We start from the raw sequence: 24,806 nt of genomic DNA, 5'->3' as shown, positions 1-24,806 counted from the left end.
CGTGACCTGTACTATAGTTCTTCCGTTCCGAGTGAGTCCCTGTTGTTCCCGTGATCCTGCAGTACAAATGTCCTGTCCTAGCCGCCCGACGCCCAAGTGGGTCGGTTAACTGTTATCCATGCATAACGGGTCGTAACACTGTTATCCATGCATAACGGGTCGTAACAAGTATATACGTCTAGCCTAGATGCTTTCACTTATATGCAGGCGAGTTAGGGTTAGCGCGGGCAGTTATTCCAGACCCTTAGGTATGTATACTGCGAAGCTACTGGACTAGGCACTGACCGAGGTGCTTTTACTGCTTTTTCCCCTACTGTGAAAACCCCTACTGGGTGGGCTCGAAACTTCCTCAACAAGGCTTCAATATAATTACGACAGATGTGATACAGAATCATTCGCTACTAGAAGAAGGTTATTTATACAATAAACTGGCTGCTAGTGGATCTGTGCCAAATCAAATGTGTTTGAATATCATAGCCGCATGAGAAAGGTTCACCTCTATAATAACAGTGAAGCCCCATCCACGCTAAGTAAGAAACTTGAATCAACAAGAACGCAATCCCACGCAGCTAGTATGCTATCGCCAAAGGTCTGTGAAGGAAGGCGATTATGTGCGAAGGAAGGCCAGGTAAGAGAAAGGTTGCGATCCGAACACGCTGCTAAATTTACAGAGCAGACAGTTTAAGTGCACTAAGAATCAACACCAAGTCAGCAAGTATTAAACCCCAAAATCAGGCAACTATCGTGCTTACGCTGTAGTAAGGAAGCTCTGTCTTCCAGTAGTAGGACTTGCAGCCGCCATTGGTGTTGGTGACACACTGAAGTCACATCGAAGTCAGTATCATCACTGTAGGAATTTACGAGGGCTAACTTACACCCCATCCTCCACTGCTGCCATACTGGCCCGTGTTCCAGGTCAACTTTTGGTTAGAATAGCAGGGGCTTGCAGCCTGTCTCGCCTCGATGGGGGCAGCCGCATCGGCAGAGGCGGCAGTCGCAGAAGCTGCGAGTGAAGCAAAAATGAAGATTGCGTTGAGGAATTGCATCCTTGGGAAATGAATGTTATGTCGTGTGAATATGTTTTGGTCAGGCAAGATATTCAGCTGATTGTGTTGACCAACTGGGAGCAAACGTCAGTTAAAATACAGTTGAGTTCAGTTGGTTAGACAGCACCAAACTCGGGAGGTGAATAGAAGTCCGAATCTCGTCAAGGATACGAAGAAAGTCTAAATAATGAGCCTCATCTCCCAGTTTCACATAGGGGGCGAGATCCATTCTCTTTACGGGAGGCTCGGGTTACCAAAGCACAGAAGGGTTCTCTTCGGTGACTGCATCGATTGTGAGCAATATCCAACGCTTGGACTGCCCTTTGCGATTGGATGAGATAACGCAGGAAGGCAAGGGTATGGCAAGCGCGGGAAGTGAAGGCGTGGAAGGTCCTCGCTCCAGTACATGTAGTCTTGCCAGAGACGATGGCCTTAGCTTCCACAGCGGCTTGTATTTTTTTGCAAGTCTTTCACTGCTACATGTATTGATTCTGGTCAAAGGGGGACGAATCGCCCGCTCCATTGGGTCTGAATCCATCCCACCGGGAATTGGCGTCCCATGGACATATAGATCGTGTCATGCCAATGGAAGGAACGAGTCAGTACTGCCATTTAGCCATCTTACCCCTCTCAACCTCTATCAAAGGGTTAATGAAGTGGATAAAGGTAGACGACTTGAAGGTTGTTTTTCTGGTATCGATTGTGAATGGTGGTCATAAGGAGATGAAACAGGCGAGAGGATTGTTACACTACCGGCGCACGTGTTGATAGACTCGCGTCCACATTTAATATATGCTACTGCACAAACAGTCACCAGTACCAGCGTTCTGTGTAGTACCTCCAGTGCTGTGGCGTCGGCTTTGGCGATAGGCGACAGCGAGGAGCCGGGGCGGGGGGCAACTTTGTCCCGGTGCACCCACATCGGGGATAACGGAGAAGAGGAATGACCGTGGGCCGATGGTCGTGATGGGGCACTGTATTTCCATGCCGACCTTGGGTTATTGCGCTGATCTGACGTTTCCGGTGACAAGACTGAAGTGACCAATGTAAACATGAAGGAACTTGATCAGAGTGGAAGAGCCGTAAGGTATGATTGGGTAAGTCTTTAAGAGGGGAATTTCAGATTGAAGTCTCACCTCGAAATTTATGTGGCTTCACGCTTTTGAGGTCAGTAAAGATTGCGGCGCGTCGATTTGCTCCATCCCTCTGGCGGTGCCTTACAGACGTGCTGCGACTTCAACGGGATAGTGTGACTACGCGAGTTTTGCCATCAGGGCGAATGCTTCTAGCTAACCGGGCCGAGGGACGGCGACGACAACAATAAAAACAATAGCAATAGCAACGATAGGAACAGAGAGAGGGATAAGATATTCAAAACAGTACGCTGATCGAAGTTTGAGAGGGACCCTAATCAATCAATAGAGTGTGGTGTAAGGGGTAATTGTTTATGTGATAGATAACCTTGAAAACTAGAGTCTCTGATTAATTCCATCATGATACTTATCTTGATAACACATTGAAGACAAATGAAATCTATAATCGACAGTGACCGCCCTGGTATCTCAAACTAAGCCATCAACGCCGATATCCCCCAATTTCACAAACGAGTGTTGTCCGTCATAGTCTCTCAGTGACCGCCATTGACCTTCTTGCCCTGCTGCTCGGCCTGCATAGCGTTCATGCCAGCGTTGAGCTTACCAAACTGCCACTCAGGGAGGGTAATTCCAGTCTGCTCGTTGATGGTCGTCATCAAAGGCGGCAGCATCTGGTAAATATTCCTCATCGTGTCGACCCCAGAGTTGCCGCCACCCTCGCCTGACTGAGACCCCGTGTTCCACACGCTGATCTTGGGCTCCAGACCGCGAATGGCCGAGGCGTTCGCCTTCGCCAGCTCGACGTAGGTGCCCTTCTCAATCATCAGGTACTGCATCAGGCCCGCCGGGCCGCCGAAGGCCTGCGCCATCTTGCCGTACGCGTCCGCCATCGCGGACAGACCCTCGGCCTTCTTGAGCGACACCGCGAGGTCCGCGTCGGCCGCCAGCTGCGTCGCGTACTGCGCCGCCTCGGCGTCGAGCTTGTTCTTCTCGAACCGCGCCTTAGCATCCGCCTCGATCCCGTACGCGCCGGCCTCCGCCTCGCGCTTGTTCTTCTCCGCGCGCGCCCGCGCGTCCGCCTCGACGGCGTACGCCTCCGCATCCGTCTGCTGCTGCCGCGCCTCGCGCTCAATCGTCGCCTTGACGACGTCCCGCGCGCGCAGGCGCTCGATCTCGGCCGCCGCGCGCTTCACCTCGACCTCCTTCTTCAGGTCCTCGTCCTTGCTCTCGAGCGCGCGCTGCGCCTGCACGCGGGCAATGTCGACATCGCGCGTCAGCGACGCCTGGCGCGTGTCGAGGTTCGCCTCGGCCGTGGCGCGCTCAATGTCGCGCTCCGTCTTCTGCACGGCGGTCTCGGCGTTGATCTTTGCAATCTCGCGGTCCTGCTCGCCCTTGCGCTGGGCCTCGCCTACGTTTCCGCGCAGCTGCGCCTCGGCGACGTCGATGCGGGCCTGGTTGGTCGCGCCCTCGTGGGCCTTGCGCGAGAGCGACTCGAAGTAGATGCTGTTGGGCGCGTCCTTGAGCTCCTTGACGTTGGCGTTGTAGATGACGAGGCCGAACTGGGAGAGCTCGGACTGGATGTTCTTGAAGATGCGGCGCTTGAAGACCTCGCGCTCGGTGAAGATCTCCTCCATGGTCATGCTGGAGACGAGCACGCGCACCTCGCCCTCGATGACGCCCTTGACGATGTTCTCGAGGTGCAGCATGGAGCCGCCCTTCTTGTCGGCGGCCTCGGCGAGGAGCATGGCGTACTTCATGAGGGCGTCGCCGCGGTCCTCGCGGGTGTTGGCGGGGATGGAGTCGTGGTCGTTGCTGTGGACGGAGCTGTCGTTGTTGTTGCTGTTGCTGCCGTGGTAGAGGTGCTGGGCGTTTGCGCCGCGGGAGTTGACGTCCGGGCCGACGGTGAAGACGACGGGTAGCAGGAATTGCAGCTTCTCCTTGGTCATGGCCTGCAGGCTCATGGCGTAGTCGTGAGGCTGGACGGAGAAGCGCATGCAGCGCTGGAAGGGCCAGACCCATGTTGCCTTTGTGATCTTGACCGTCTTCACGGACATACCCGTGATGGCCAAGTACTCATCGGGGGCTGCGATTCTGTACGACATTTTGGCGGTGTTTGTTTGTGTTTTGATGGATGGGGATGGGGTATGAAAGATGAGGAATGATTAAGTAATTGCTTTGCTGGCTGAGATTAAAGGGAGAAGATTGGGGGTGCAACTGATGTTATATAGATAGTTGTCGTTGAGTTCTATCGGAGAACCCGAAGAGTAAGGGTGGCGGGGTGACGAGAAGGTTTACTTATGCTTTGGATGAGCCGGTGAGGTGTTGATGGTGTTCGTTCTAACACGGATTAATTTACAACCCTTGATAACGAAGGAGGGTATGTTGGGATATCTGAGGATAATGTTACACTTGTGTGACACGAAAGAGCAAACATTGTAGATGGCTCTCCTCCTTTTTATGTATGCTCGGTCTGTTCGCGTTTCTGATATGTCAACGTTTAGGAGTCATAGGCACGACGGCAGATCGCAAGGCATTCTTGCAGGAGCGAAAGCCAATCGTTGAGCCTCGTGTAACACTACCAAGGGCCATGCCGAAGAGGGGAAAGCAGCAAAGGGCGCGTAGGAGCTATCCCAGCGGTTGTGTGGCGGAGCCCAGGAAAGGCTGAAATGGCCTTGGTATGTCACTTGGAATGCGCCCAAGGTATGAAGATGAATAGACTATGCTAGACAACCCCTCTTCTTCGCTCTATCGAGGTCACGTTATCTTTTCCGACATCATCAAGTGTTCGGCCACCTCCGAACTCATGAATTACTTTCAGAAGCTCCTGTATATTCATGGTATTCATCACCCCAAAAACCACTTCATGTCATCAGTGGCGCCTAGAGTAAGTCATATGATCCTGGTCCAAGCTCCCTTCGCCTTCCAGAAGCCTTCCTAAACGGCTGCCTAGTGGCTTGGGGTGTGGGTCTGTGGGGGGATAAGACGGCGATCATTCCGCCCGACTCACACTTCTAGGGCACGTTGATGTATTCTCCCATTGAGGCCCGCAACATAGGATCATACTTCGATGAACCGCTGCTTTCATGTAGATGAGCATCTCAGCCTCAAAATCAGGGTTCTGTAGTATGCACAGGGTCTACCAGATAAGATTTTGCCCCACAGGAATATTCCATCGGCAATCACAGTCGCATTCATGGATCCCCAAGTTCCAATGCGCTCACCGAGGAACGCCTCAGCTGAACAATCCCAATCAACTCCAGACCTACATCATGCCAAAGCATCTGCACTTCTGATCTCGCAGAGAAATCCCTCAGGCTAGACAGCATCACTCACGATAAATCACTCAGTTCAACCCCCAGATCAACATTCTCGGGCTCTCGCGTCTAACAACGCAACCCGACCCTATCGGTACCGAAGCCCGCATCCGGGGACCGAACCGGAGGCGGAGTCAGGGGTGGGCCTCAAAAACCGGTCACCTGTCTCCGGAATGCTGGAAGCGAAAAGGGGGTCCCCGCGCTGGTTACACAGCAATCGGGCGACGCTAGTTCCAAGGGGCACCTCAATCTGGCTCATTGCGCGAGTGGACTGGAACTGGAACGGCGCATCAATCAGACTCGTAGTCATCCTGGTGCCACAACTGTCCAATAACCCCCCGACTTAGCGTGTTCGCCCAGACGCCCCGCCATAACCGGTTCATGTCGCACAATCCCCCAGGGACAGGCAGGATCAAAGGCACAGCAAACCCAAGGCTCGGTCGGCTATGAGCTGAGGGGGCGCAGCCTCACGCCATCTTCTTAGTCTCTGGCCACCGCATCTCCCTCATTTCCATTGCCCTCGCCCAGCGCACCTCATTCTTCACCAAACGACCCTGATAGAATCGGAGAAATCATTTAGATCGTCCGGACCCAGCCTCATAAAGTATAATTCCCGCTCATCGCCGTCGGCCGAGTTCGCACTCACGTGAACACTTCATCTTCGGAGGCGAAATAATCCTCTTGTGGCTGCATGCAAGTTCATCCTGTGATAGGACGAGGCACACTGGGTGGCGTTTTCCACGGCCCATGCTGGGGCTGAAACCAGGTAGCTCATCTCGTGATCTCCATCCATTCATGAACAACCTCTCTGGCGTTCTTTACCAACCAGTTATCGTTCTTTTGTCACACAGCGATATTACCAGGCATCTATAGCTCATCAAGGCTTCAAACGAGAAGACCGTGTATCCTTGCCTTTCTTACCAATCATAGTCAGATCAACAGCAACTTGACACCATTGTCACCAAGTCATCAAACCAGGCATCAACACCACATCATCAATAGCCTCACCCAACCAAACATCGTCAATACATCACCTACCTATCGTCAAACGCTCACCACCAGCAACAACAATCAAAAATGTCTAAACAACCACCCTCCTACGACCTCGACAACGACCCCTCCGACCCTCCCCCCGCCTACACCTCACTCACCTCCCCCTCCCCCTCCTCATTCTCACAACAACTCCCCCAAACCCTCTCCTCCCTCACCTCCCTCCTCCGCACAACCCAAGCCCAACAATCCGCCCTCGCCTCCCACAAAACAACAACCCTCCTGCCCCTCCTCACCCCGCACCTCGCCGCCCTCCTCACAACCCTCGCAACATCCCCCTCCCCGCCGCCCCTCGCCGAGCTCGTCTTCGTCCCCGCCGCCGCCGTAGACCCCCGCTGGAGCATCGCCTCCGAGACAAACGAAGTCGTGCAAGTCATCCGCGTCTCTCCCGCAGATTCAAAGGAACCTCCCTCAAAATCGGGACGAACCCCCCCAACAGGCCCCTCCTCATCCTCATCCTCCTCCCTCCGCGAACCCTCCTCCTCATCCTCTCTCCGCCCCAACCCGCCCGCCGCCTTCGACGAATGGGGCCGCTGGTCCGACTCCTCCTCCTCCTCGCCCGAAACCAGCAGCGAGGAAGAGTGGTGGTGGGCCGACGAGGACATGGCCCGCCGCCTCGCGCGGCAGCTCCAGCCCGAGCCGAGGCTCGACCGCACCGTCGTGCGGCAGGTCGTGGAGCAGGTCATCCAGGAGAAGAAGAAGGCGCGGGGGTGGGGACTGTTCAGGGGGGGATCGTCATCCGAGGCGGCAGCAAGTTCGTCGTCGTCTTCGGCACCGCCGCCGGACGTCAGCAAGGCAAGGCAGCAGCAGCAGCAGGACGAGGATGTAAGCATGACGGTGCGCGCAGAGGAAGTGACGTTTCGCAGGGAGAACGAGCTGGGGATCTGGGAGAGCATGAGGGGGTGGGGCATCGTGGCGCGCGTTCGGATTCGCAGATGACGGAGGAGGCACAGGATGTAAATGGAAAAAGCTTTCGTGGATGGAATTATTTACGGATCAACAGGGGTCATCAACAAAGCTGGAGCTATGAATACATCTAGCGACGACGACACAAAACCCACCAACGCCGAGCTCAACAACATCGCGGCACTCTTTCTACCTGAACCAAATCTCTACGCTTGCGGTCTTCGTCTAGGGGGCGGGAACCGTTCCGTATCCTATCCGAATCTTATTCCGGAGCCCGGGTCCCAGGTGCCGCCCTGCGGGGGCTTGCTCCCCGATCCCTGCGCTTGCTGCGTGGTGGGGGCAGCCGATGAGCCGGCTGGTGCCGAGAACTTGATCCCCATGTCAGGCTGCCACATGCTAGTTGGCCTGGGGTGTTGCGGTTCGACGGTCGAGCCCGCCCATGACTGAATGTGTGCCTCGGCGGGAGGATGCACCACCTCCTGTCTTGAGGGCTGCTGCTGAGGCGGTGAGGAGCCGGGGACGACACTGGCATTGAAGTAGGAATTGTTTGTGCGTTGGTCGTACGTTGAGCCAGCGGGCGAGTGGACTGGGGATCTGTTGATATTGAGAGAGCCGAGAGGCGGCATGGTGACCTCCCTGGAACGTTGTTAGCAAATACTCCTACACAATGATAGGACAGTGCTGACTCTTCGAGACTCTTTGCGTCCATCCGCCGCTCCGCAGCCCACGCCTTGACCGGGTCCCGGAAGTTCTGGCCGACTACCTTACTCAGGTCGTTGTAAAACTTGCGGCCCACGTCCACATTGTTGACAATCTCCTTGTACTTGTAATAAGCATTGTCCAACCTCTGCAATGCTTGCTCGCGCTCCCTGCTGCCGCTGGTAAGATTCTTCTTCTGGCTCTCGAACTCCCGGTTGACCCGGTGCACCTCCGTCATGAGCCGGTCCTGCTCGTCCTCTTCCTTTGCCACGGCTTCAATGTCTCCGTCATAGAGCTTGTCAAGACGCTTCTCGAAAAACTCTTCAAAGTGCGCCGGGACGATGGCTGTTGTCGGGTACGTCCGCTCAAGACGGGCAGCCTCTTTGAGGATGTCGGGCTTGATGTCGTCCGTTCTTGCCTTCTCCCTCAGTGCCTCGGCCTTCTTTCTCCTTCGCGATTCAAGACGGAGGACATCGTTGTAGGCCCCGCGCAATCTTCCTATGACTGGCTTCAATGGCTCGGGGATGTCCATCCGCCTGCTTGAAGGGACATAGTCCATGAGAGCTCGGTCCGACCCGGACAGCATCTCCAGCAAGTCCTGGACCTCTCTATACTTCTCTCGCACAAGTGCGTCACTGCTCGTACTGCTGGCAAAGTAACCCTCGATTTCTGCCACTTGTCCCCAGAACGCAGCGCCCTGAGGATCGCTCCGACTGTCTGGTCTCGACCACCTGTCGGTGCCGTACTTCCGTCTAAGCCTCTGGTCCTCTTCCTCCTCTGCTGTAAGGATAGCTTTGCCCTCATTGAAGACTGAAATATCTGCATTCCGGAGTTTGTCGATATCGGAGAACGCTCGCTGGATGCGTCCAATAGCGTCAGCCTGGCGAATCTCCTCGGCGTGATGGACCAAACTATGAGGTAGACCGAGAGGCTTCTCGAGGGCCTGTAATGAGCCCGGCAGGTTGATAGAGCTGAGAATCTGGTGGAGCTTCTCAGTCTGAGTCTCCATCTGACCAATAATATTCTCGTTGACAATGCGATCGCGGAGTTGTTCGTAGATGGTGATGGCTGCGTGCACAGAGAACGGTACCAGCTTCGTGAAGAGGGCGGGCCCGAACTCGGCCTGGTCTCCGAGGTAATCGAACGGGTTGCCCACTTGAGGCGGAACCTTGGCGATGGCCATGTTCGCCCTGTCGAGGATCTTGAGTTCAGACTTGGGCGGTACGGGATCTGCTTGCGTTAGCCTGGCCGCTGCCAACCTCCCACTCGCAATACTCACTGAGATAAATCACATCGTTATCCTTCTCCGCCCGCTTCAGATCCTCCTCAACTTTCCTCTTCAGGCCGTTCAGGTCATCGAGCACAGCTTTGTTGAGGTACCCGCCCCTGCTCTCTTTCAGCCCTTCGTTGACGCACGCCACAGCATCCTGCAACCTCGCCACCTCTTCGCCATACTTCCGCTTCTCCAGGCAGTCGCATGCGGCGCGGTACTGCGCGGCGCCCGCAAAGTGGTGGTGCTTCGCGCTCATGTGGTGGATCCACGCGGAGCTGATCGCCTCGCTCTTCATCGCCGCCTCGCCCGCCGAGTTATACAGGTCCGACACGCGCGCCGCCAGCCGGGCGATGATGGCGTCCTTGTACCCGTCCATAACGGCCTTCTGCCAGAAGCACTCCTGCGACTGCGCGAGCAGCAGCTGCGCCAGCGACTCGAGCGTGTTGGCGTCCATGTCCTCGGGCGGGTCCGACATGCGCAGCTCGGGGAGGATCTCCTTCTGCATGTGCTGGAGCACGCCCGCGGCGGACGAGAAGTAGCCCGCGGCGGTCTTGAGGCCCTCGGTGCCGGTGCGGGACTGGGCGACGGCGAGCTGGGAGTAGAGGGAGGCGAGGTTGTAGAGGATGTTCATGAGCTCGTACTTGAGGTTGTTGCGGACCATCGGTCGCTCGGTGTTGTAGCCCAGGGCTGGGTACCAGGTGAACTCGGCGCCGATCTGTCCAAAGCATGGTTAGCATTTCGCTGCGTTTGTCGTAGGATGGAACGACCACGTACGTCGATCGGGAACTTTCCACCGATCCACACCAGCTGTCCGGCGTAGGCCTGGAGCTTCTTGATGCCGCTGGGGTGCGGCTCCCTCACGTTGACCGCATCGCGTCGGAGGGCATCGATGACCTCAAGGTCCTGCCGGAACATGTCCGGGTGCTGGTCATATTTGGTGTTGATGTACTGCCGTATCGTCGAGGACAGCGAAAGTTGTGTGGATTTGCGGAAGGGCAGCGACAGGATGTTCGATATACTGGCCCCAAATGACTGTTAGCAGGCAGACCAAACAGCACAAACTCGAGTAATCGCAAAGGATACTCACGTCGCCATGTCGAAGGGTCCCTATCGGGGCAGGGTTGGACGTTGGAAGAGCTCAAGCTAGGCCAGCAAGCTTCATGACTTCATTTCTCGAAACATGGAAGGACACAGGACGGCACAGCAGTAGCGTACCGGCCCAACTGACGTTGGCGGGGCACGTGTGGCACAGCTGCCTCTGTGGCGTCGAGTGGGGGCGGGACGTGGCTGAGACAGAAGCAATGTGTGCCTGACGCAGTACAGGCTTTTGGCCTGAGATGTGAGGCTCCACAAGTTCATCCCATCGCATGAATCTCGACACATGGCAATCGAAGGCAATCTCATCGCACGAGTCAAGTCGAGGCGGATTAAGTCATGTTTTTGAACATTTCGTATCATTTGTATACACTTGTCTAACTCTACAAGGCGCCAATGGTATCAGCACCCTCCTGCCACCGTAATTTAATCCAGGTGGTTGACCTCCGAAAAAGGACACCCAACGTCCTTATCATGACTCCAAACGTCCGGCCTTTCACAGGTCTATGTACCGATTGCAAGATCCGTCCAAGCAATCCTTCTATGTGCAATGCAATGCCGCAGAAGAAGAAAGGAAAATGAAAGTGTAGCGGTTGCCAGCATGCTTGTTGTAATAAAAAAAAGCCCGAACTCAAACGCCGAAGCTCTGATTAGGAGCTGTATGCCGAAGTCGAGAACCGAGTCGAATCGAAAAGGGGTTTTTGGTTTGTAATGAAATGAGGGTATCGCGGTCAGCGGATTATAATTATGATCCTGTCCAGGGAGGTTGGTATTGGGGGATCCGTATGGTATGCTTTTGCCCTGGGCAAGGCAACCGTTATCCTTCGCCGGGTTGCCTTTGTGCTGCCGTCTGAATCGAAACAGGCCCGTGCCATTTCGGCCGAGGGGCCAGCTATGAAAACAGGCCAGGATATCCTGGGATGATGGGGAAAATGCTTGGATGGGTTGCTGAGGTGCTTTTATCTGACGGCGTTTCGCCCAAACCACCCGTCCCATCATGTCATGAGGTGAAGGCGCCTCGAGAGGGCCTTCGCCTGTGTCGTATCGTCGTGCTCGGGAGTCCCGAGGGCACCTCATGTGGAGGGAATCCACACAAGCTCGATAACGCCGTCGATCTTGCTCATCGGCTCGCCGTCCTCCTCGACCCAGCGCTCGTCGTCCTTCCTGCGGGTGTAGATCTGGAGTACGGAACCGTCCTCCTGAACGTGAGCCTCCTGGAGCTCCCAGGCAATCTTGCGACCAGTCTTGTGCAGAGATCTGCGCTGGGGGCCGAACATGTAGTCCAAGTTCCAGCCAATGTCATCGGGGGCGGGGGTAAAGGTACGCTCCATCTGGTCGAGGTTGAAGTCGATGCCTTGCGGGTAGTGGGCAACGCTGAAGCCGTTGGCGATGATGAAGTCGTCCGACGTGATAAATCGCTGGTACGGGCAGTCCTCGCCACAGGCGTGAGAAACCTTGGTGGTCTGGAAGGGCTTGGCAAAGTGCCAGCCGCCGCCCTTGTAGTGGTGCAAGCTCAAAGGCTTGATACCACTCTCGTAGAAACCGGCCGGGTCGCCGTACAGGTCGAGCTGCCACAGATCCCAGATGTTGGTGAGGCGGACCTCGGTGTTTTCGTAGATGCACTTGCGGAGGAGAATGTCGCCCTGGGGACCCCAGCCAGAGTTGGCTTCCTTGACCTTTTGGGGGGTCTTGCAAGACTCGTACAGCTGGTTGATGGCGGCAGCAAGGGGAACGCTGAGGAAGACACCAGCACCGCCGAAGGCCTGGGAACCGTGGCGGTGGATAGCGTTGACATCCTCAGAGAGGGTTCCAACGTACAGAGGGTCGAGGTGATCGAAAGTAGCGAACTTGTCGATGAGACCGTGCATGCTGGGGAAGTAGGTATCGTCGTCGCAGGTAACCAACCACTTCTTCGACTTGCGGTCGGGGTGGTTGTACAGGTAGGGAACCAGAGTCAGGTAGCGAACGGCCATCTCCATGGAAGGGTCAGAGTGTGCCACATCCACGTCAATGCCGACACGCTTGAGCCTGTCGCTGGCATCCTTGAGCTCGGCGTCGCTGGCGTCCAGGAGGAGGAGCAGAAGCTTTCCACCGTTGGACTTGCCGTTGCTGTCGGTAAGCCAGTGAGACCACTCCTTGATCGGGCTCGTCTTGGGGTCGTTGAAACGCTTGTAGGTGGTGGAAACAGCGAACATAAAGTCAGAGGCGTTGACAGTGGCAGGGTAAGGGGATTGAGGGACGGGGAGCTCGAGAGGAGCGTGGCACTCCTCGGGGGCGTAGGACTTGGTGACATCAACCGTCTTGAACTTCTTGGGCAAGAATTCCTGGTCGAGGACGGTGTAGGCTTTGCGAATGATGTTCTTGCGGGTGAACTTGACGTAGCGCTTGAAGTAGTGGATCTTGTTGTCGAGGCCATACTTGTCCTTGACCTGCTTCAGGTGGTCGGTGTTGACATCGCAGTTCATGACGTGAGTCGATGAGGGGGCGGGCTCGGCGGGGATCTTGTCGGAGAGAGATGATGAGCCGTGAGACTTGACGGGGTCCAAAGGCTGCTGGTGGGTGATGGAGGACTTGACTCCGGCACCGGTCTTCATGATACGGCCGCGGACGTCGATGGCGTCGTTTCTGAGGGTGAGGGCCATGATGACCAGGATGACGACTGCAAAAAGCAGCGTTCTCGTGAGTGGGTTACGCATACTGCAAGCGCGAACCGGACCAGGCAGCTTAGCGCCCATTGTCCGAATAAGACGGTCTAGTTGTTTTTCGTCCAGCTTGACGGCTGTAGGGGGGATGTTCGGCTTGGTGTTTTTGTGAGCGAGCAGTCTGAGCGATGAGATGAGGTCGTCGGTTGTCGTCGAGGGTTCCTCTTCCTTGTGCTGTAGTCCTTGGTGCGGATGTAATGAACTCGGATTGGTGAAGTGAGTTCGGACGATAGCTCCACGACCCAAGACCTGTCAAACAGAAAACGAGAAGTCTGTATGGATGATTGCAAACCGAGGCCAAATGGAAAAAAGCAGATACCGGCGATAGCAGCTAATGGTGGTTGTGTTGAGCGAGTGACACGATCATAGGACCGGCAAGTGATCGGGAAAACGGGAATCTCTGCTGCTGGAAAGGAAGACGCGAGCAGAGACTGGCGATCCAGATTCGTGGTGAACTGGAGAGACGAAGAGAAGGGAAAGGAGCAGGAGGGGAAAGGTGGGAGATGAGGGAAGAAGAGGTAGAAGAGGTCTGGAAGAGTGAAAAAGAGGGTCCCTGAATAGCGGGCGGGTAGGTACAAGAGAGGTGCGTAACGGTGCTGAAAAGACGCCAAAACAGTACAGTAGGGGATGGATACTACTATGCGACGGGTGCAGGTACTGAACGGAGTAAGGTAGGTATTCGTAGCGCGGTAGGGTAGGTAGAGCGAAGAAGGCGAACAAGAGCTACGAATACCTGCTTGGAGCGTGCCGGGAGGAGACTCCGTACGTGCGGCGTAGAGTGACGGACGGGGACCGGGGGTGGTTCTCAATGTTCACCACGCTGATTTAGGGGGGGAGGGGGGTGTGGGACATGGAGTTGTGGGTGTGCGGACGAGGAAGATGGAGGCGTGGACCAGGGGGAGTGGGAGCGGGAGTGGGAATCCAGGAAGAAAGAGGGAAAGACTGGGACTGGGATGATGGCTCGGGAAGTTGGAGCCAAGTTTGGTCTGGAACCCTACATATCGATAACTGGAAGGGTGAGCTAAGCCTCTCTCTTTTACTCTGAGAGTCTGGCTGGAGCGAACAGCAGCGGCCGAAAACATGAGGTTCACGGAGAAATAGGAAGAGACAGAGACAGAAAGATGGACGTGGGAGAGAAGGCTTGGCGACGAGCAGCAGCTGCAAGAGCCAGGGACGGGTGGGATTTGGTGATTGGGATAAAATTGGCAGCAGGGGGCCCTGTTGAAGAAGAGCGCCTTCCTTCCCACTTTTGGGATGTACCCAGGGTACGTATCTTTGGCTTTTCTTCCATTTCCATTGTCGCCATTTCCATTGCTTCCAGTAAAGAATGGCAGGAGCTGGGACAACGGAAAGGAAGGAAGGACGGAAACCTCAAAGAAACGGGCGAATGAATTAAAGACAAAAAAAAAATACAACCGAAACAAAACACGAACGTAGCAACTTGTTTTGGCAACAGCAACGGCAACTGCCACTGCCTCTGCCACTGCCCTCCCGCCGCCACACACAAGCAGCGGCTCTGTCTTACGGCGAGCTGCACCAAGGTCCAAAGAAGAAGGCAAGACGGCGGCGGCGGCGGCGCTGCGCATGGCAGTGTGCAGGGTAAACGGGTGGGAAGGAATGGGTAAAACGGGACCTGCAGCTGCGTATCCGTCGTCTGTGGCCTGTACTTGGTAGAATGTGTGTGTGTGTAGCTCCAGAATAGGTACAGTAGCGTTGCGTTGCTTGTGCATGGGAATTTGCAACCGAGTTGGAGGTTGACGAGTGACGAGTCGCCTCAGCCCATTCTCTCTGGACAGCAACTGAGACTCTCAAACACTGAGATGTTTTCTGCCTGTATTCGTAGCGCACGCCGTAGGGAGAGACGAGCCTGCGACAGAGGGCTCTCCTCCTCGTCCCATGTCGACAGTTGAGGTGCGCTGCGGACGCGGCAGCGGTAGCAGCATGGAACACGCAGAAGCAATCCGCGCTCCGCTGTCTGATGTTCTGTGCTGCAGTTGTTGCTTCTGGCTGTAGGTGGACTGGACGCGTCCTCGTCATCTCATCCAATCTTTCGCCTCTCCGAGACCGTCTTCAATCGTTGGCTCGCTCGGTACCGGTGAAGGGAAGCAAAAAGGGAGGAGGAAAAAAAGGGTGAGTGGGTTCACCTCCAAAAGTGTGGGCAGGGAACGGCGAAAGGGGGTAGCGATGGGAGGTGGGAGGTGGGAGGTCAGAGGTCCAGCCCGCGACCAGGAATCCGCCGGCACGGTCGCTGCTGACTGGCCAGGGGCGGGGACACAAATGGGGGCAGGGGAATTATTCCCGGTGGGGTCCCTGGGTGGAGACGGCGCGGCTGCCCTGGCCTGGGTTTTTTTCTGGGACGCTACCGCACCTCACTCAGCACTCACAGTCGACACTGTCACTGTCACTGTCACTGTCACTGTCACTGTCGCTGTCGCTGTCGCTGTCTGGTTACGGTAGCCCACAGTTTCCCCAGCCATCGTTACGGCACGGTGACGCAACCCTGGGTCGTCTTACAGCTTCTGGCCGATCTGCTGCTGCTGGGCATGGCTGTCCGGCACGCAATCAGCTTGGATCTGGACGCTGACGATGGCATTTTGCAAGATCCAAGATATTGCATTGTCCCGACGGGGCCAGGAACACACTCCGACGATGCTGCAGCCACGAAGCCACGCAACCACCGCAGCCGGAGGCGCCGCCACCAGCGCGTGGCCAAGATCCAATTGACAGTCCCGTCTTCCGTCGCGCCGGCGCCGGCAGCGGCTCCTTTGCTGAATTCTCGAAGGCGTGCTCGCTGCTACCTACCTTAGTCCAAGTCACCTAGCGCCCAGTGCTGGGAACACGCGCCTCAGGCCGTCGCGTCTCTCGCTAGTCTGTATCTAACGTAAATCTGTCTGATCCCAGATTGCAGAGGTTGCTGGCCGTGATTGACGCAGATTGAGGTGGGGTGGTGGGCTCCGGGAGATGGGCGTTCTTATGTAAGGAACAGCAGAAGAAGTACTTTTCAGTGGCATCTCGTCGCGCGATGGCTGCCCTGCGTTCTGAAGTGCAGGGCAGCTTCTTGCAAGTTGCAGTTCACTGTTCCATTGCGAGACCTTCGTTGCTTATCAGTTGGCAAATGACGGCCAGCGAACCAAAAGGAAGGAGCCCCGCTGCGACTTGATCTGTGCCGTATCATTGGCCCACAGACCACCAGAATCCAATCGCCATCCAATCGCCATCGCGTGGCCCGACAAACGTGCTCGAGGGAACCGCTCACGATTGGAAGGTGCGACCTCCCAGGATGTCCTTCCCAGTGCCTAACAAATTCTGTCCAAAAAACGTGATTGGCCACCCGTCACCGTTTTCTCAGGGGGAGAGCGGCTCTGGCTCTGGCTCTGCTTCCTTCCTATTCCCAGATGGCAGGAGGAGGGCGTCTCGATAGCCGCTTCCTTTCCCAGCTTGCCCCCTGTACCCCTCCAGTACCTGCTCGTCCCGGCCAAATCACCGCTTCCCGTCAAGTACCGCTCCCGTACCCGTGCTCCAACCTGCAATCACCGCAATCTCTCCTTTCCATGTGCCGAGCGACCCCAATCTTAATTTTTCCATTGCAAACCACCACCCGCGTCCACCACCCAGAAGACCACCACGCCCCATCATCGCCAATGCCAGCAATCCCAACCCGTCCAATTTCATCAATCTGCTGCTGCCGCTGCTGGTAAGCCATCCCCTTCCAGAATCCTTGGCTATCTCTCTCCCGTGGGCCGCTCCAATCTCGTCAATTTCGCGGCGACGGGTAGCTCGACACCCGTCCCCAATCTCGCCGGGAAGAAACACACAAAAGACGACTTTTCATTGGACTTTGACACCATCATCGCCATGGGTCCTTGCCCAAGGAGAGATATTCTACTACGCAGTACAAACATAAATTCGAGATTGACACGTCGAAATCGCTCACTCGCACACACAACACGGCACACTCGGCCGTGGCCCACGTCTGCCAATACTGTTAGCGGCCTCATGGCGACCACCAAGCATGGCATGGCATCGCAGGGCTCCCGAATTCTGGATGCTGCTCCAGTGCTCCATCGCGAGGCCCAGACGGATCACGCTGCCAGATAACTCTACTCGGCACTCAATCGACGTCGTGCTGATCACTGTCGATGCGTCTTAATCCCAGACCTCCGTTTGTGCCTCCGTTACCCTCAGTGACCCAACACCCTCGTCACCGTGGGGTTTGTCAACCACTGCCTCGTGGGTCCGAGTCGCCGTCTGCCGGTCGCCTCCCTGTCGACGGTTTGCCTGTCCTGTCGTCTTGTCCTGTCAAAAAGCCCCAGTTCAAGGTCTCCAGATCCTGTTCTGCTGCTGCCAGCTCCGCCGTCCGATGCCGTTGCCGTCCAGCTTCAGCACGCACGCCTCCCGGATGCTTGCCGCCCGAAGGCCCTGCTCCTGGCAACTTACCTCGAACTCGGTGCCCTGGAGCCGCCGTCGGCCATGACTCTCGCACCCAGCTTGCATTGCCATCGTCATCTACGAGCTGACCGGAGCTGAGCCGCTGGACACACTAACAAGCTTTTACTCTGCGCAATCGACCTTCCTACAAGGAACCTCGTACCCGCTGTGCTGTCCACAAAACCACAAAATCTACAAACACTGCCTACTCAGTGCCACCATCTCGCCTGTCTGCCACCCGTCTATTACTCCGAATGAAACCCTCGGGAACCCCAAAAAAACGCATGCACGCCTCACGGGTGCGCCAGAAGCGTTGCTATTTTTCGCAGCGCAAAAACTGGGCCGAGTTACGCGTCGTCATCATCCGGAGCAGACGATCTGATCCAGTACTAGCCAGCGCCTCCACCAAAGTGGCCAATGTCAACGGCGGACTCCAACAACCACACACACTTTTTGGTCTTGTGCTTGTCACTCGCTGCGTGCGTGCCTGCTGCTGCACTCTGCACCTGTTCCTGCACGCCGTCACCGTTCAGACATCAGACGCCCACAAAACCAACGGAGCCTTGGGAGCCTCCCAACAGGCCACACCCACGGCTCCTCGCCAACTACGTACCGACGAGTCTTTTTTCCAGAATGTCATCGCTCGTGTTCCAGCATCAACACTTTAAGCGGCTCTGATCTTCACTTATGCCTATCACGCTAGCCTTCTCACCTCCTTATCCAACAGCCCAACCTCCAGCGTCTACGGAGCTTTTTGATATGCTAATGCGCCCTTGCGGCCAACCAGATGCTTTCCATCTAGAGATCGGCAGCAATAAGAGGAGAGGAAAAAATAAGGGAGGCATCGATTGCCGCTCACCTCGGGCTGGTTGGCTGATGGCCGCTGTCTGCCCGCTGCTCTGTCCCTGAACGGACCCCAATAGGGGAGGAACGGTGCTAGGGATTGATGGCGGTGGACGTCCCTTTCCCTGCGACAAATCATTTTTCAGGCTGTCGAGTCCGACTCTGGACGCTACATCCCAGGCTTGCCAAACCATTCCCAACAGACAACGACTTTCGAATCAGGGATGGTGCCGGCTCCGTTTGATTCTTTCCCTTTTGACGAAACATGACGCGGATCTTGCTGCGAACCGCGGCCGATCAGCATTTCTCTGACAACAGACACGCCGTCTTTGTGCCCCTTCAGGCCAAGGCTATGTATCTCCATTTCAACTGCTAGCCACCGCTGCCACCCTACCCAAAACAGCGGCGGGTGCTTGGAGCGGCAGCTGGTCCATCCAGTACAGACTTTCGGCTCAGCGAGCCTAACCTGCCAATCTGCAGGCTTCAGCCAAACCTTCCAACGCCTGCCCAGAGAGACGGGAAGCTCAGGATCACAGAAAGTCAATTTTGTCCAGCTCTACCCGGTCAGTCACTGTAAACATCTGCAAACACCTGGACTTGGCCCTGAGCTTAATCGTCCCAAAACCACCCGGAGGAGACGATGGCGGCTTCTGGCACCGACACGCCGGTCGTCGCATGCAAGCCGATGGTCGACTAAAGCTCAAACCCCAGAACAAAGGGAAAAACGAGCAGCATCAATGGGCCCTGGCGATCGGCCTGCTCATCTGCCCACCTAAACCACACTGGAGACCATTTCAATGGACCTGACACGATCTGACGAATCAGTCTCCAGTTGTTCGCTGCCTCAGCATCAGTTCGAGTGACCTTTCCTTGGCGTGGGGATGTCAGATGAAGAAGGGGTTGTGGACAACTGGAAGCCCAAAAAAGGGGGGTTCTTGAGCGGCCGGTGAAAGGCCGAAGCGAGGACTGAACAGCGAATGTGTCGCTGAGGTTTTGCTTTGGAGACCGGGGTACCGAAAGACCCAAAAAGTCCCAATGCTACACATCCTGGGCGTCTCATCACCGTGGAGTCGATGACGTCCTCAGTACAACCCTGGTCGCCGTCCATCTCGACTTCTTGCACCAACATCGCGGCCAAACTGTTATTTCGCTCAGCCTACCTGGGCATTCACGCCAGGGCATACAATCCACCTCTTCCGTGTTCCGAACCTGCGGCCCAGGCGAGACGGGCAAAGTCCAGACAATCGTCACTAATGCGACGTCCCGTCTCTCTGGTGCCGGGCGGAATGCAGGAATGACATCCAGCATTCCAATGCCAGCGGGGTATGTGAAATAGTCTACAAAGCTAAGCTCATGAAATCACGCAAGCCCAGGCCAAAACAAGACCTGAACCAGCCTTGTGACCGTCACTGGAAGTCTTTTTTTAGGATCAAGACAGTGTCTCTCGATGAACTTCGTCCGAATTTGTCGACCTGTCCCAGCGGCCCCCTGTGGATCACATACAAATCCGTTTCATAGAGACCGAATGATCTGCCCTACCCTGGGTTAACGGCACTGTCCCCTACGGCATCTCAACCGACGACAGACGATGGCCTCGTGTTAATTGCAATTGAGATTTGTGCATTCAACTTGTGACAGCGCGGGAGCGCACGGCGACCGGCCGGCACTTGGGCCCACCCGTCGTGTCGTGAGCGCCGTACCGCACCGGTGACCCTGATCCCGCATTGCCCAAAAAGGCTAGGAGGCGGATATCACGATCTGCTGGCTTCTTTCCGCCTCACTTCGTCGGTCCGATCGCTGGCCGAGCGCTGCGGGTTCCCATCCTGTGGCGCCTTTCGAGAACAGCACCAGAGGGTGCTCGCCGGTGGCGTGGTGCACGCATCGACCGTGGCATCTCTTGTGTAAACCGTCAATTATGCAGCTCACCCAATATGCCAGGCTTGAAGTGAGCTTCGCCGGTATGGATAGAATTTGGTTTGCTACCGGCAATTGGTACACACCCCGCATGATCTCGAGCCTGCAAGGAGTTTTCTCCAACCAAGGGAGGGGGACCACTCAGATCCAGAGGTTGCTTATTCTGTGGCCGTTGCTTTTTGTTTTCCCAATCAACGATGCGTTCCTGCGCCGGCTTGGTGCTTTGGCAACCAGTCGGTTGAAACATGGCACTCGATGGGCTACTAGCGCAGAACCATGCGACCAACCAGGGCGAGGTTCAATATCTCTGAAGCATCTCTGGAACATTGGCGCAGCTTGCAGAAAAAAAGCCACAAATTATTGCAGGTTCCGTATGATTTAGAAACAACTGAACCTCTCGCGTTACGCAGGGGGGGGTTGAATATCAAGTTCGATGGCCGTCATGCCAATTTGACCACGTAAAACACTCAGTAGTATACGCCTACCTCGACTGATTCCTGGCGTGAATTCCAGGACAGCAGCGATCAACTGAAGAGTTAAGATGCAAATCGTACAGATGTATCTGTAAGGTTACTCGGAGTTTGTGGCAGCACTCCTCGTTGGTCACATTATGCACACCGTAAATCTGTTGCCGTCTTGCGCCGTCTGTGGCACGCCGGAGAATGTCTGGCCGAGTTGTCGAACTGCGAGGTGCGATGTCTCGGCTACATACTTACTTCCATAGTACACCCGGACGACGGCGAACGACGTGCCACTGTTCACTCTGTCCATCATGGATTTGTGGATGACACACCAGTGTCATGGGGAGAGGGCAATTTTAAGCGATACTGGCACACATCACAGATTCCTCGGGTTTGCTCATTATGCTATTGAAAGAAATTATGTCATTGAGGGGGCTATCTAAGCTCTAAGCTGCAACCGGCCGTGCAACAGGGATATCTCATCGCGCAACTTTCATACACAAACTCAAGTCATGACGCTTTTCGTTATTGTTTTTCACTGGTACTGCTGCTTGTGGTCTCCCACGCCGGGACGAGGAACGTTGTCCTCGACGTAGCCCGGGAGCTGCTCGTCGCCCAGTGCTCCCGAGGCAGTCGGGCCGCTCTGGGGAGGGTGGGATCCCAGCGGGCCACCCTGGGGGTACTGCCCGTAGCCCTGGGGCGATTGTCCGTATCCCGGGGGCGACTGCTGGCCGTAGCCCGGAGGTGCCTGGCCGGGGCTGGTGGTCGGAACGGGGCCGGTGGCCGGGACGGGGGCCGGGGGAGGCAGGTTAGCCTCGGGGAGGGGCTGCTGCGCCTCCGCGGTGCGCAGGGCCTCGTACAAGAGGTGCGCGCCACCGGGCCACTGGCCGGCGGGGCCCTGGGGAGGGACCTGGCCCTTGATGATCTGGTCGACCGACACTTTCTGGCCGTAGAAGGCCGCGTTGGCGTCCTTGCGCTCGGTGACGACGGTGCCGTCGACCTGGACGCCGGCGTAGAAGCCGCGCGACTTGACGTAGGAGAAGTTGGGCTTCAGCGACGTGCTGCTGCTCCTGCGCTTCGCCTTCTTGTCGTCCTCGGGCTTCAGCTTGCCGTCGTCCGCAGGCTTGGCCGCAGCAGCAGCGGCGGCGGCCTCGTCCGCGGCATTCTGCTCGCCCTCCTTCTGCGACTTGCCGCCGAAGCTGGCGCCGACGTCCATGACGCCGCCGGCGCCGTAGGGGCCCGCCACGACGGCGACGTCGGAGCCCAGGCTGACGCGGTTGCCGAGGAAGGCGTTGAGGGCCTCGCGGGAGTTGATGATGAGCACGGTGTCGTGGATGTCGGCGCCGATCATGAAGCCGGCGCCGACGGCGTGGACCTGGATGCCCGAGGGAGGGCCCCAGGAGCCGTCGGGCAGGCGGGCGATGAGGACGCCGGAGCCGGTGGCGCCGGAGAACTGGAAGCCGGCGCGGAAGGTGGTGAAGATGGCGAGGCCGACGGCCTTGTTGATCACCTTGCTCGGGATCTTGACGATGGCCTTTTGCTCCTTCTTGGCCTTGTTCGGGGTGACGGGGCGCGAGGAGCCGCTGCCGGCGTCGGTCTTGCCGGGCTCAAGCTTCTCGGAGGCCGGCTGCTGGGGCGGGACGTCGGATGCGATGCCCTCCTCTGCGGTGCTGATGTTAGCCTTGTTCTGGTCTGACGGGGAATGAAGGGGAGGTGGGGGGGGGGGGGGGGGGACGGACTGCAGAAGCTCTGCAGGATCTTGGCCGCCTTTTCGCACTCCTTGTCCATGGTGGTGGGCAGGAAGCTCTGGGAGCCCATCTTGTTGGCCATGGCGTTGATGGGCCCGGCGGCCTTCATGCCGATCTGGGTCAGGCGCTCGCCCCATCCCTTGTGCTGCTTCTGGGGCTTGATGGCCTCGGGGGCGGTCGCGGCGAAGGCGGCGGCGGCCTGGGAGGCGGCGGGGTCGGTGTGGTCGGCGCCGGGGGCCGTGTAGTGGTGGCCGGCGCCGCCGTACTGGGCCGGGTTGTAGTCGGCCTGATGCTGGGCCGGAGGAGGAGCGTACTGCTGCTGCTGCTGCTGGGGCGGGGCGCCGTATTGCGGCTGCTGCTGGGTTTGGGGAGCGTGGGTGTACTGCGGCTGGTTCGCGGGGGGAGGGCCGGGAGGCGGCGGGGGGAAGTACGGCTGCTGGCCGGCGGGCAGCTCGGTCTTTTGGTCGGTGGGAGGGGGAGGGAAGGTCTGTTGCTGGTGCTCGCCCGTGGGGACGGGGGGCTTCTCGTTGTGGGAGGGGCCTGACCACGACATGATTCAGGACGTGCGAGGTGTTGTGCGTGTGTGTGTGTGGACTTTTTTGGGTATCAGGTATCTAAGAGGTAGAGCAAACGAGAAGGTGATGCGAGGAAATGTAGGAGAGGATGGAGGTGGGGGGATGGATGGGTATCGTCTGATGATGGATGAGGCTGGTGATGGCAGAAGGGACAGCAGCTGTTCTGGAGGTGATGGCAACTGTTTTTGTATGTTTGGGAGATGGCGAGCTGGACCCTGTTTTATTTTTTGTTTCTGGATCTTCGGGGTCGCCAGATGAAATGAAGCTTGTTGAGGGTTTTGGTGTGGCGCAGAAGTGTCGTCAACGTGGATATCGCGGCCCTGTGAGGCTTAGATGGAGCTTCTTTTGGACGCGAGAGAGACGGAGAGTCAGAGAGAGGCCTCTTGTTTGCGAGAAGAGGCGTCAGTTTCCACGTATTAGCTGGTGGTAGGCACCAAGAGCTGCTGTGACAGCTCACCAGTGCGGCAGAGAGTGGCACAGAGAGGGGAAAGCGTGGAGGGGCACAATTAAACGTCATAGTGTGGCTGATGGGGAGTAGTGGGGCACATGGGGCAGTAGCGTGTGGCTGAGCCGGGCTTGGAGAGCACGCGATTCGTCTGCTGTGGCCTCGCGAAGGGAATTAGTGGGTGTTGACGGTGTACGACGTGTTCATCCCTGCTCGCTCAAGTTCCCGCTCTGGCTGGAGGGCATCTCTAGACCTCGGGATTGTCGCCTAGGCCCCCCGCGGCCGCCGATGAATGCCGCTGCTGCTGCTGATGGTGATGCTGCTGCTTCGGGGTGAGCGGTGCGGGAGCGGATACATATTGCTACACCCGCCGCCTGTTTTGGACGCTTTGCTTCACGAGAAAGTGTTCAAAGTTCTGGCCTGCATCGTTCCATGCGGATGGAAGAACTATCGAAGGTTGTGGAAGCTTCATTCCCGAGGTGACACCAGGTTGTGCGCGAGTCAATTGCTGCATCGAGACTGAGTTCCGTCGCTGGAGGGAACAGAGTTCATTATGAAGCTTCTGAAGCTTCTCGCTTGACCCAACCGAACGTGTGAAAGTGGGCAGATGAGTTTGTTTTGATACAGTTGACACAGTCTCGCTTCTCACGCGATGCATCACTTGCAGCATGAGATGAGATGGCGGGCGTTTTTCTGCCTGCATAGCGGTTCTGTCTCTTTCTTATCAGGTTTCCATAATGCAGATGCTGGATGACGCCTAGTTGGAGACGCAGCAGCAGTAAACACGGCCAATTGGACAAATCAGCTTTCGGTTTCGGACCGGACGCTGCTAATGTAAAGAATTCGGGGACTTGTTTTCTTTCTTTTTTCTCTACGCAGCGGGCGGCCCGGGTGTGCATTGCATGTGCTTGCTGCTGGCTTGCTCACCCCTTCCATCGGACATTCTCCCAGCCCAGGTCCGTCCGCCCGTCCGGACGCGCGCATCCCCAGAGTAGACAGACGGGTAAGCCCACCGGACCTCTGTTTTGATTTATCTGTTCTGACATTTGTCCATGTCTGGCATTAATTCATACATGTGTTTGACTTGTTTCCCGAGTCTGATAAGAAACGGCGACTAATCAGGAAGACGAGTCGTCGTCGTCGCAGCACGCGCACTCAAAATCGGGCATTCGCAGGGTGCTACCTCGCGCCGAACCTCCGAACGGCCAGCCAT

At 56.7% G+C, this 24,806-nt stretch overlaps 6 protein-coding genes across 6 annotated transcripts; 1 reads left to right on the top strand and 5 right to left on the bottom strand.

The window, feature by feature from the left end:
* Positions 1–731: 731 nt before the first annotated feature.
* Positions 732–1,046, bottom strand: COL26b_013805 (uncharacterized protein; the record flags this gene model as incomplete). The annotated part of the gene is made up of 2 exons (XM_053186394.1): positions 732–818; positions 876–1,046. 2 exons carry the CDS (start codon positions 1,044–1,046, stop codon positions 732–734), a joined length of 258 nt encoding a protein of 85 aa, XP_053029672.1.
* Positions 1,047–2,673: 1,627 nt separating this feature from the next.
* On the bottom strand, positions 2,674–4,242 carry COL26b_013804 (uncharacterized protein; the record flags this gene model as incomplete). Its single annotated transcript, XM_053186393.1, has 1 exon — positions 2,674–4,242. One exon carries the CDS (start codon positions 4,240–4,242, stop codon positions 2,674–2,676), a length of 1,569 nt encoding a protein of 522 aa, XP_053029671.1.
* Positions 4,243–6,531: 2,289 nt separating this feature from the next.
* COL26b_013803 (uncharacterized protein) lies at positions 6,532–7,360 on the top strand (the record flags this gene model as incomplete). Its single annotated transcript, XM_053186392.1, has 2 exons — positions 6,532–7,329; positions 7,352–7,360. The coding sequence occupies 2 exons, from the start codon at positions 6,532–6,534 to the stop codon at positions 7,358–7,360; spliced, it is 807 nt and encodes a 268-aa protein (XP_053029670.1).
* A 301-nt stretch (positions 7,361–7,661) lies between these two features.
* PRR1 (serine/threonine protein kinase prr1) lies at positions 7,662–10,477 on the bottom strand (the record flags this gene model as incomplete). Its single annotated transcript, XM_053186391.1, has 5 exons — positions 7,662–8,046; positions 8,097–9,339; positions 9,389–10,097; positions 10,157–10,400; positions 10,470–10,477. The coding sequence occupies 5 exons, from the start codon at positions 10,475–10,477 to the stop codon at positions 7,662–7,664; spliced, it is 2,589 nt and encodes an 862-aa protein (XP_053029669.1).
* Positions 10,478–11,550: 1,073 nt separating this feature from the next.
* On the bottom strand, positions 11,551–13,212 carry COL26b_013801 (uncharacterized protein; the record flags this gene model as incomplete). The annotated part of the gene is made up of 2 exons (XM_053186390.1): positions 11,551–13,136; positions 13,176–13,212. 2 exons carry the CDS (start codon positions 13,210–13,212, stop codon positions 11,551–11,553), a joined length of 1,623 nt encoding a protein of 540 aa, XP_053029668.1.
* Positions 13,213–21,360: 8,148 nt separating this feature from the next.
* On the bottom strand, positions 21,361–23,126 carry COL26b_013800 (uncharacterized protein; the record flags this gene model as incomplete). The annotated part of the gene is made up of 2 exons (XM_053186389.1): positions 21,361–22,487; positions 22,565–23,126. The coding sequence occupies 2 exons, from the start codon at positions 23,124–23,126 to the stop codon at positions 21,361–21,363; spliced, it is 1,689 nt and encodes a 562-aa protein (XP_053029667.1).
* Positions 23,127–24,806: the final 1,680 nt, after the last annotated feature.

Source organism: Colletotrichum chrysophilum (genome assembly GCF_026319265.1).
Source record: "Colletotrichum chrysophilum strain AFK26 chromosome Unknown scaffold_257, whole genome shotgun sequence".
Lineage (NCBI taxonomy): Eukaryota > Fungi > Ascomycota > Sordariomycetes > Glomerellales > Glomerellaceae > Colletotrichum > Colletotrichum chrysophilum.
This window is presented reverse-complemented; position numbering and strand designations above follow the sequence as displayed.